Source organism: Peromyscus eremicus, chromosome 7 (genome assembly GCF_949786415.1).
Source record: "Peromyscus eremicus chromosome 7, PerEre_H2_v1, whole genome shotgun sequence".
NCBI classification, from domain to species: Eukaryota; Metazoa; Chordata; class Mammalia; order Rodentia; family Cricetidae; genus Peromyscus; species Peromyscus eremicus.
The window spans coordinates 4402350-4414652 of NC_081422.1; the positions used below are offsets into that span (position 1 = coordinate 4402350).

The 12303-nt window shown below is 40.1% G+C and overlaps 1 protein-coding gene across 1 annotated transcript in view; it reads right to left on the reverse strand.

Moving 5' to 3' along the window:
• Dync2h1 (dynein cytoplasmic 2 heavy chain 1) overlaps positions 1-12303 on the reverse strand; it is a 228876-nt gene that overhangs the window by 29635 nt on the left and 186938 nt on the right. Inside the window, exon 83 of the mRNA XM_059267214.1 lies at positions 5361-5570. Coding sequence (XP_059123197.1) covers positions 5361-5570 — 210 coding nt within the window. The remainder of the gene's footprint in view (positions 1-5360; positions 5571-12303) is intronic.

Here is a 12303-nt window from a genome sequence, read left to right on the forward strand (position 1 = left end):
AAAATTAAATGATGACAGAAAACATCAACAAACTAGAAACAAGGCTGAATTGGTAGCAGCAGCAGTAGTAGTAATAGTAGTAACAGTAATAGTAATAATAATAGTAGCAGCAGTAGCAGCAAAGGAAAGGCCAGCTGCACTGCTGAGCTTTGTGGAACTTCCAAGGAAGACTAACACTGTGGGGTACACAGCCCAGTAGAACAGTGCTTGCTAGCATTGAAAAACTGGTTCTATAAAGGGCTCAATTAAAATGATTTTAAAAAAGCAGGGCTGTGTCTAATCCTAAACTCTAAAAAAAAAAAAAAAAAAAAAAAAAAAAAAAAAAAAAAAGGAAAAGTAGAAACAAAACCCTACAAAAATCTGCTGGGCTTCATACTATGCATATATAATCCCAGCACTTGAGAGGTAAAGGCTGGAGGATCAGGAATCCAAAGCCATCCTCGGCTACATAGTGTGCTTGAGGCCAGGCTGGGCTATAAAAGACGCTGTCAAACATAAACAAAGCACACATATGACAACTCCCTTTAAACTACAGAAAAATCTTAAAAGGAAGGGGAGCCTTCCAAACTCATTCTACGAGGCCAGCATTACCATCCAAAGTCAAACAAGGACACAAAGAAAACTACAGCATATTATCTCTGAAAAACCAAAGCTCACCGAGTCCTCTATCATATTATTAGAATATTAGATCTTAATTCTTGGATATAAAACTGTGTATCAGTCCCCATAATCTAACCTCCACTGCCTCTTCTCCTTTCTTTACCTCTAATTACCACTCTGTTCTATCCTTGTATATAGGTTATAAAGACTTATATAAAGAACCCATTGAAGGTTCCTACCACAAAAATATAGCATTTATGGAGACAGATACTGATTTTGGCCATTAAACATTGTAAATCTGTGTTCAGCTATTACACTGTACCTCCAAACTATGTACAATGTATCAATACAAGTTCACTGGGAAATGTGAGAAGGAAAGGTAAGCTTTTTTCTGTATGTTTCTACTCTGCTGGCACTGTGCTACACAACCCTGCTGTCCCAACGGACCACTTGCTCCCCAACTTGAGACAGACCCAGATTCGCTGGCATTTCTGCAGTTTTGCTATTCCCAGTTTTAAACAATTGAAAATGCATTTAGTGTTACCAACCAGTATGTTGGGATAATCTGAAAAACTGGTTCTATAAAGGGCTCAATTAAAATGATTTTAAAAAAGCAAATGCAATCTATTAATTTCTAATAAAAATGACACATCCGTGATTATTTAGGATACATGACAAGGAAATTTGTCAGTTTCTTCTTGACTTTATTATGTCTTTAAGTAATGATTTAAAATCTGTTCTAACATAGTAGAGAGAATTGTAGTATTGATGATGTATTCATTATTGTGTCTTTTTATAAAATAAAAGCAGCAAAGCTTTAGCAAATAAACTGACAAATCCTAATCCTTGGCAGGAAAATTCCTGCTGCAATATCCCAGGTACATTGGTGACAATATCAACTGGTATTCTAAATTATATTAAGTAATATCACCTAGCACACAAATTGCAACATTTAAATGTAATAAAAATTAACTTTTACTTTGAAATGCATGGTATAGTACATTTTTGAATTTTATTAAAACTCAATGGCTTTGTCTTGGTCAAAACTGGCCCTACTCTCACTTGAATTTCAAACAACCCAAAGCTGTCTCAAAAAATCTGCATCATATAATTTAAGTGTACTTTGTAAAAACACAGTTTTGAGTCTCTGAAAGAATTTTATCAAATCCATTTTCACATAAATAATGAAAATAAATATAGTGATACATACCGAGGCTGTATTTGAATGGTGTGTGTGTGTGTGTGTGTAAGTCTGTCAGGGGTTGACTCTGGATATCCCTCAGTTGGTCTCTACTGAACACTTTTCACCTGGCTGAAGTGGCCGCTGGTGAGCTGCAGTGTTCCACGGGTCTCCGCCTGTCCTCAGTCCGGGAGTTACAGATGTGTGCAGCTGCTGCTGGCTTTTCCATGGGTGAAACCTGGGTTCTCATGCTTCTATCTGAACCACTTTACCAACAGAGCTTTCAAAGTTCAGTATAGAATACTCAACATTATATATGATACCTACATCCCATATTTCAATTAAGAATTTAGCCATCTGGTTCATTTGCTGTGACTGTTGCTATAATCAAATGAAGAAACACTCAGCAGACCTTAGCAGCTGAGGGAAAATGAAATATTATAAAGAATTAAAAATTTATGACCCATTTATAAAATAGTTAAGTCTTAATCAAGGGGAGGATTTTATATAATTAGGCCTTTAGAAGCCTTTGGCTCTTTATCTTCAAAGTTATCTAAAAGACAAGTGTAAGATTCCCATCACAGAAAATAATTTAAAGTTACTGATTTTTTTTTCAGTTGACTACGCTATGTCTCCAAAATAGTTAATAGAAGCAAAAGGAGCAGTCAAGTTGTACACATGTGAATGTGGCATGTGTCTTGTGTGCATATGTATCCTCATGAATGTATGTATGTGTGTGTGCACGTGTGTGTGCACATGTGTGCACGTGCAGGTTATAAGCATCCAGAACTTTCCTGCATCTCCAGGAATCTGAAAGAGGACATCAGAAGTGTGGCTGTAGGGAGAGAGGTGATGTGCAAAGATCCTATAGTGGAAAAGTGAAGAATACAAAAATCGTGTGAAATCTAGACATACTGAACTTGAGATTGTGAAAGACAGTGCAGTCTAACAAGGTACTAGACAAAATCATCTGGAAAGGAGACATATATGTCCCTCAAAAGACTTCGAATAAAAAGAGAAGTGGCAGTCCCAGCAACCTGCACACACATAACACCTGCCTCACTTCAAAGAAATTTTGGAAGCTGCATAGTATGCCCTAGGTAGAACATGGCACTTGCTGGATCACACTGCTGCCCTGGCAGAGAATCACAAAACCAGATCTTATAGTCAGAACTTTTACCTGGGGAGAAGAGAAAGAAGACAGAAAGAGAAAGAATTGTCTTTCTCTACGTCCCAAGGGCCCCCTGTATCAGCTTGGCTAAACAAGTGATTACTCTGAGAATCAGTGTAGGCTCTGGAAGTTGGTCTGACTTAGATTTGTGGATACAAGTCCACTTGGTGGGAAGGGAAGAACTCAATCTGAGGGGAAGCAAGGGGCATTTCCAGATGATAACTGCAGCTCCTCCTCTGAGAAAAAAGTGAGATAAGCTATGCACGAGAGGGGTGAGTTGACCCGAGCCTAGCCTGACCAGGGCATACAGGACTCAAGGCTTTCTGCACTCTCAGAGCCCCAGAGGGAGTTGGTAGAAAGGTCACCCACTCTGGCATGTCTTAGGCCATGAGCACTCTCAGAGTGCTCTCCAGAGAAGCAGCGGCCTGGACGAACATTCAGCCTCAGGTGGAGCATTTCCAGGGGCCTTTTTCTTACTGCCAAGCTGGGTCACAGAACCCACTGCAGGGACCAGCCCCACAGCACAGAGCATGCACTCAGGTAGGGAAGGCAGGGCAGGGCTGAGCCTGCAAACAGCTCTTTCTGCTCTCACAGGATGGGGTTTCAGAGAGAAAAGGAAGCAAACCTTCCCCCTCCCCCCAAAGCAGCACAAATCAGTGAAGCATCTCTCTCCCTTCTCCTTCCTTCTGACTGTCCTGCCTCCACCTGCACTTACATTATTGGATTACCTTTCACTATTAATTCTTAAGCCTTCCTCCCACATGCTCTGCTGTATTTTCATGCTTGTTTTCTTCCTCTGTCCATTCCTTTTCTCTCAATTACTTATTAATACATTGGCCTGTAATGCTAATTCCTAGCTTATCCTATAAGCATCTTACTCTTTTCTATCCTCACTAAGGTTAGAGTTGACATTAGCAGCTTTTTTCAGTGTACTTAAATATATGGTCTGTTTTTGAATTCTTACTATTTCTGCAGTGCACCTTCTCTCTTCCAAGTGCCAGAGAGGACTGCCTCTGATAAGAACCCCACATAAGACAGAAAGAAGAACGAAACACAACGGAGAGGTAAACTGTAACACAGAAACAATGTATATACATATATACATACACATGCATGGAGCCAAGATGGAGCCTCCAAACCTCACCAGCTCCTCAATAACTGCACCCAGAGAAAATGCAAGGATTCAAATGTCACTAGACTAAGAATGTAAAGGTTTAATTTTAAAAATATTTGGTGACCTTAAAGAGAATTCACATAAAGAAATGGAGGAAGGAAGTCCATTTGAGATCTGGTTGAGAAAGCTAGGAACTTAAAACGAGATATTCAGAAAAAAAAATCAAGATTCTGAAGGAGAAAAAGAGAATAGTGATCTTGAAAGTGAAAAGCTCAATAAAGCAAATCAATTGTGGGAAGAATTACTGAAACGAGATCTAGCCGGTTTCCCAAAAGAATGTCGGGAACTGAAGACAAGGTCAAGACACTATTACATTAGACAGAACTAAAGATCAATTATTTCAACAATTCTCAGGAACTCTGGGATAAGATCAAGAGACCACAGAAGAATCCAAAGTGTACAGAGATAAAAACCAAATGAACAGAAAACCTGTCCAGTGACAGCGCAGCAGGAACATCCCCAGATGTAGGGGAAGACATGGACATCCATGCGTGAGAAGCACTTAGGACCCACACAGACATGACCCCCTACTGAAGACACCTCTCTCTCCCCTCTGTAGATGCTGCATAAAGTGTATATACAGTTTCTTTATAACTCATGTGAACTATGTGGATTTCATTATTTTCTAAAATGGTCCAATTATTTAGGAAGAGGAGTACTGATTTCTCTTCTTCTGGTGAACATATCCTGGTGTTTCATTAGAGCTGTCCGTCACTTAGCTTTACTGCTTGTTCACCTTCAGCTCCTCCACAGGCACTTGGCTGAAGTTTTCGTCCAGTGAGCAGCACCACCTGCCTGAAAAGGGTTTGGAGACAGGCACACTCACAACCCAACTGGTCTGGAACAAAGTAGATTCTAAGATTTTTGTTGAAGTTGCTAGGAACAGCTTTGAGCACACAGGGTCTAAGATTTGGAGTGGTAGGTTACCTACATGTAGGGAAGACTTGTCCCAAAGTGAAATAAAAATGGGTTTCATTATATATGCAGTGAAGAGATGGCCACAGAAGGGAACACAGGCTGAGATCCTAGAGAATCATACACTTGCATTAGGCTGATAAAATTCTTCCTCTGACTCACTGTTGGTTTTTTAACTAATGCATTCTGTCTACATAGTTTCCTCCACCTCAACTTTAGTGTTGTTACTATTAACTATAGGGTCCATGGTAAATACATTTCATGAAAGGAGAGCCACACAGGTAACAGAATAACAATCAATAGATTTAGGATCATCTTACCTTTTGGTTTAATAAAGCACTTGCCAGTTTTTGTACTTCTAAACTCAGTAAAGTAGTTCCTCTGATGACTTTGCTGAGGGCAGCAAGAGACTGATGAACACTCTGTACTAGGCGGATGGCATTGAACTGTTCAAGAATGATGAACGATAATATTGGAGATCCTTGTCGATCATTGGGAGGTGATACTTTCTGATGGATTAGGTTTGAATTCTAAAAGAACAAAGTCATGTCACAGTTAACCAGTAACATCAATGACACACCAAAGTATGTAAAAGTTCAAAACTGCTCATGAGTTCATGTTTCTGAGTAGTCTGTTTTATGAATGGATGAACTGAGTCTGCAAATAGGGATTTCTGGACTCTTAATGATTTTTAGTGGTATGTGGAGTGGAAACAGACCAGCAAAACAAGCACCACTGAGGAGCAATGCCAGTGCATGAGGAAGGCACAGAAGAAAGGGACCCCTCAAACTCAATGCAACCACCTCACAGGGTGGTGGGCTGCCCTGCCATTCCATTTTTACTGTGCTCAGACCCGGGACAAACACAGCTTCCAAAACTAATCCTTTTACACTGCGACAACTATTCCTTTCACACCAATTCATTGGTTTTTACCAAATTACAGGAAATATAATTATTCAAAAAACAAAAGCAGTCATAATTTCATGCTTGTTACTTCTAGTTTAGCTGAAAATCAATCTATAGTACTTGAGTAAGGAGTATTTGACCAAAGCAAGTATGTGATAATAATTTAAATTGGAAATGATGAAGAGGGCTAGAGAGATGGCCCAGTGGTTAAAAGCACTGGCTGATCTTCCAGAGGACCCAGGTTCAATTTCCAGCAACCATATGGCAGCTCACAATTATCTGTGATCTGGTACCCTTGTTCAGACATACATACAGGCAAAAATGTCAATACACAGAAAAAATAAATTTAAAAACAAAAGGCTTTTCTGGAAATGCTAAAGAATGGAAAGACAAGGCAAACATATAGGCCAGAGTAAGTGTTTCCTGAGAGCTGATACACAGTAGCTGAGCCTGGGAGCTAATACACATCATTTTTGTTAGTAGATTACTCTTTCTCACATTTTTAAAAATGTATTCAAGGTATGCACAAATAATGTGTTGGTATAAAAGAGTCCACTTTGTAGGGATGTCACCCAGCAGGTATCTCCCCTGGGGACCTCCTCTCCTTAGTGTTTTCTGGCTCCTAGCACCTGCCCTATGCAGATGCGCAGCAGCAGAATCCAGTCAGAGTTGACCAGGAACTTAAACATCTGCTAAGACATCCATCATGCCTTAGACTACAGCCCTCCTGAGAAAGAAGAGTCTGACCAACTTCATAGCCTTTCTCCAAGCCTCTATGTCCCAGTCCCCTCAGACGTCTCCTCTCCCTCTAGCTCGGGTGGTATTCCCCGCAGGGTTTGAACTATTGCTACTTCTTGGCTGTTTCAGCTCTCCACCACTCACATGACAAAGTGCTTATACTCAATGTTTTAGTTATGTTTCTATTGCTGCGATAAGATACTACTACCAGGCAACATACAGAAGAAAGGTGTTATTTGGGGATTAAAGTTTCAGAGGGTTAGAGTCCATGACCCTCATGGTGGGAAACAAGGCAGCAGGCAGGCAGCCATGGTGCTGGGGCAGTAGCTGTATTTTGAGACACAATGAGGCAGAAAGAGAGAGAGCGAACTAACTGGAAATAACCCAAGTCTTTCTGAAACCTCAAATCCTGCCCCCACTGGCACACCTCCTCCAACAAGGCTACACCCCAAATCCTTCCCAAATAGCTCCACCACACAGGGACTACACCTTCAGACATATAAGCCTATGGGGGTTATTTGCCTTCAGGCCACCACATTTTGACCCCATGGTTAAAATGCCTGCTGTATTTTCTGCTCTGCTGAATAAAATCCTACAAACAGAAAGCGAGTCACTGGAATCATTTAGTTCCCTGAGGTGGGGTGGGGGGTGGTCAGAGCTCCACTGGGATCCACACTGAAAACTACAAGGACAACAGAGGAAGGCTTCTGTCCAACCAAGGACACATCCTAGGTATGTTCTCTGCCTTGAAGACTCTTGACTCAGGGCTCAGCCATCACGCTCCATGGTTTACTTTAATCTAAATGAAACTGGACATAGCTAAAAAACAAACAAACAAACCCAAAACCAAAACAAACAAACAAACAAAAGAATGAAATGAGCAATTTAAAAGAAATTTTAAAGTACAAGAATTTAAGAAAGCATTGTTTCTTGTAATTATTTTAGCACTGCAGACTGTTAGTCTATTTAACATAACCATTCTTTTGAAATTAAGCTACTGAGTCTAAAATTTTAATTAGATACACAAATCCATTTGTCAGTATAGACAAAATATCATTTTTGGATGAACTCATGTTCAGAAAAAAAGTGCATCATGTGTTTTTCTTACAATAAACTCTAAGAGTCAACAGAAAATGTTTCATGTACACGTGTCACATGAGTCATTTAAATGAGAATTAACGGAAGCACTGAAGCTATAGAAATAGTGTGACTGGCCAGGAAGTCAGTAATTCTCAGTAATTGTTGCCACCAGCCAGGTACTAGAAGTTACTAGGGTGAGGCTTTTAGGTAATTAATAATTAAAACAAGATCTGACCTGTCAATGCACACATGCAGATCTGACCTGTCAGCGTTTTTGTTTTTAAAATCACGACTTCACAGCTTACTATTAGCAATTTTCTTTATGAAAATACTAGAGAAGATTTTTAAAAATAAGGCAAACTATGCATCTGATAACGCAAAAGCTGGCAGAATAATGTCTAAGTAACAGTCAAAAATATAGTGTTAAAATGTGTAACTACATATTTGTATATTATATAATTTCCTTTTAAAAAGCTATAGTCACAAACAGGCATGCCAACCTAAAATGTCACAAAGCTATAAAGAAAGATAAATAATATTCAAAACATGTTTGGGCTTCCAATCCTGATTAGATGCCCCAATACTCTGTGAAGGTAATTCTACCTCTGAGTAGCTGTTGGTATGTACTCTACATTCACACAGCCAGATCCTGACAAAGCCCCAGAATATTGTTCCCACAACATAACTTAACTCAGTTTCATGCCCTGACTAAGCTTTTTAATTGAATCTGTTCTTTACAATGTATCAATTTTGCCTCTATAAAACACAAATCACTTTCTATTACCTCTCCATCTCATTAGTTTGATGAATTCCTCTTGCCTAAGAATAACATGTAACCACTGCAGTACGATATTAAGCCCCTTTCACGCTGGTCTTAGTACCAAAAGATGACAGACTGGCCCCTTTCTCTCGAATGCCATTTTGTTGACATCACCTAGAATATTTACTAAACATATCAACATAGAACCTCCAAAGAGCATCTAAACTTGGCTTTCCACTGAACAGAGTAATTTAGACACTTGACTTTGAATAAAGATCATGAAAGCAACTTGACTGTGTGTCCAACAATTGTCTGTCATGGTCACTAGCCCTCAATATAGTTTCTACCACACAACAGACCTTCAATCCATACTGATTTTACCTAGGGTAAAACCAAATGTTCTACTAAAGAAAAGTAGCAATAATATGACTCCTATTGACATTCTGCTACACTTATAGATCAATGTCTTCCTCAGTCATCATCAGAGAAGCTTCCTCCTGCAGCAAATGGGAACCAATACAGAGACCCACAGCCAGACATTATGCAGAGAGTGAGAGACCTTTGGGACACTCAGCCCTAAATGGAATGTCTCCTTCAAATCCCTCCCCTCAGGACTCAGAGAACCCTGTGAAAGAGGAGACAGAAAAAGTATAAGAACCAGGGGTAATGGAGAACAACACCAAGAAACAAGGCCTCTAAATCAACACAATTGAAGCACATATGGATGAACTCACAGAGACTGAGGGAGGCAGCATGCACAGGGCCTGCACAGGTCTGCAGCAGGTCCTTTGTGTACATATTATGGCTTCCACTTTGGTGTTTTATGGGATTCTTGAGTGTGACAAAGAGTGGGTCTCTGTTTCTTGTGCCTTCTCTGTTTGTTTTGTCCAAATCTGATGTGTTAGTTTTTTCTTTATCATATTGTATTATATTACTATCCTTAGAAATGGGTTTGTTTTCTAATGAGAGACAGAAAGGGAGTGGATCTGGATGGACAGGGAACTGGAGTAGGAACTGGAAGGAGTATAAGGAAGAGAAACCATAACCAGGGTATATTATGTGAGAAAAAATTCTATTTTCAATAAAAGGAAAAGTATTAACTAAAAATATAGTTTCAACAAAAAATGAGGAAGTTATAAACTCAAAGCACTGAAACATGAAAGGGGAAATGAACAGCAAGGCAGATGGCACTGGGCCTAAACAGGGCTTTACTGAGCTTTCACAGGGTTAGCACAGGTAGGGGATTGAGAGAGAAAGAACCTCTCGAAAGTTCCAGACACAGACTCTACCGTGATGTGCTCATCTGATACTGAAGCTTGCTTTACTCTGGAAGAGGCTCCAAAGCCACCTAGAGGGTTTCTAACAGGAAATTAATTTATAAAGAATGGCCTGAAAAACAGGTACATAGTACAAACCAATTTGGAATTTTCTGCAGTAATTCCTAACAAAAAAGAGTGAAACTTAAACCACAGTAATGGTTTTCAGAAGGAAATGGGAAAGAGACAAACAAATAAGAAAGAAGTGCAAGATATGATAGATTGAGATTTGGCTGCTAAGAACTGAACATGAAAAGAATGGGTATGTTGGCGCATGCTTGTAATCCTAGTGCTCAGGAAGTGGAGCAGGAAGAGGAAGGAGTTCATGGTCACTCTTGAATACATATGTATTTGAGGCCAACCTAGGCTACATGAGATCCTGTCCCAGATAAAAATTTAAATAATAACGAACATTTTTTTATATAAATAACAAAATGAAGTATAAAAAAGTATACTGGTTTCTAGACAAAATGTCAAATTAACTGCTAAACTTCTGAATCCTGAGTTTGACAAGACAAGAAAACACTGAATGCAGGAGATGGTGTAAGAATGGTAAGTCTGAAGGAGACAGGTGGTGTTTGAGCATCTTTAAGTAGGAAAAGAGGACAATATAACTGCATGGCTGGAGCAAGATGTGAAAGGAAAAGTATCAACTCAGGACCCTCAAGACCAAGTTCTCAGCACAAAGGAGAAGCATTTGCCCCAGAGGGACAGAGGGCAGGGATAAGGGACAAAGACAGGAGACAGAGGAAGAGGGACAAGGGGAAGGGAACAAGAGAGATGGGAGGGTTATCTGTCCCAGAGGGACAGAGGACTGTGTCTGGATAGAGAGGAGACAGATGTGCACACAGGTACAAGGCAGTTCTTCAAGACACAAGGGAAAACCCTGTGTTAGGATGAGGTATTTAATTTTAATTGGGCATGTTAATTAGATGAGCCAAGGGGAGCTTTTGATTGCTGGACTTCAATAGGTTGATGATTGGACCTTGGCAGTCAGCCTCGGGGGGAGGGATTGGCCAAATAGAGGAACAGACCTTGGTGGCTACCTTTAGGAATGTAATGGTTTTTTGCAAGGCAGATGGAATTGGGAGAAGGGCAAGGGCTGCCAGAACCACATGTGGGCTAGTGTCCCTTCAAGATATACTAGAGCAAGAAGGGCTTGTGATTTTTTTTTTAAGATTTATTCATTTATGTATGTGTATGAGTGTTTTGCCCATGTGTATCTGTGCACCACGTATGCAGTACCCACAAAGGCCAAACGGGGCATCAGAATTCCCGGAACTAAAGTTAAGAACACATAGTGTCAGTGCTGGGAACCAAGCCCAGGTCCTCTACAGGAGCAGCCAGCGCTTCAACAGCTGAGTCATCTCTCTAGCACCCCAGGGAGAAGTTTTAGCTGTGAAATTTATTTTTATAAGGCTTTAAATGGATTATGGTGCTTTAAAGCAGCAGTTACTAAGGAGTCACAGCTAGCAGGGTCTGGTGTCTCACAGTGTGTGAACATAGCTTTTGGGTGTCAAACAGATAGATTAAAGAAAAATAAAACCACAATACTCATACACGTTACAGGGAAATTGAAGAGCAGAGGTAGACTATACAAGAGGGAAAAAATTCACTCACCACGAAGGACTGACAATCAGAATAGAAAGTTCCCATACAAAAAATCAACACTTATTCTCAAGTTGAAGGAAAATAAATGAATGCTAAAAATGGATGTGTGTAACACAAATTTCAAACAGATCTCATTAAGTAAAAAATTCAGAAGCCAGGTATTGGTGTGAATTCTGAAAGATCAGAGAAGCAGAACAAGCCACAGCTAACCTCACCTCGTCAACTTCTCAGCTTCCAAGGAAAGCAACTTCCTACCTACCCAGGCTTATATGCCTTGCTTTTCTGCCCACTGGTTCTCAGCCCAGCTACCTCACTTCCTCTTCCTACGCAGCTCTGTCACTGTCTGTCTGTCTGTACAGATCTCCTGGTCTCTATGGTTGGTACTGGGATTAAAGGCGTGTGTCACCACGCTTGGCTCTGTTCCCTAGTGTGGCCTTGAACACACAGAAATCATGCCTACTCAGGGATTAAGGGCGTGTGCTGCCTAACTTCTCCGTTTACTTAAAATGGCTGGCCTTTCCCCCCAGATCTCCAGGCAAGCTTTATTTATTAACACACAAATAAAATATCACCACAGTCGTGCAGCTATATATTTTGTCAATTAGTTACATATGATGATGAAATAAAGATATTCTTGGAAGCAAAGGTCTCCAGGAAGTGCTTTAACATAAGAGGTTGCTCTCTTCCATTTCAGCACTGAAGCTTTCAAAATTCAGAGAAAATAGTAAGAGATCCACATGTTCATTTCTGCATTACAGCAATGCCCAGGTTGTATTTATTTGGCTTTTACCCCTCTGTTTAAAACCTCCCCACAAGAACTCACAGCAGTTGTGAAAATATGCACAAGATCTG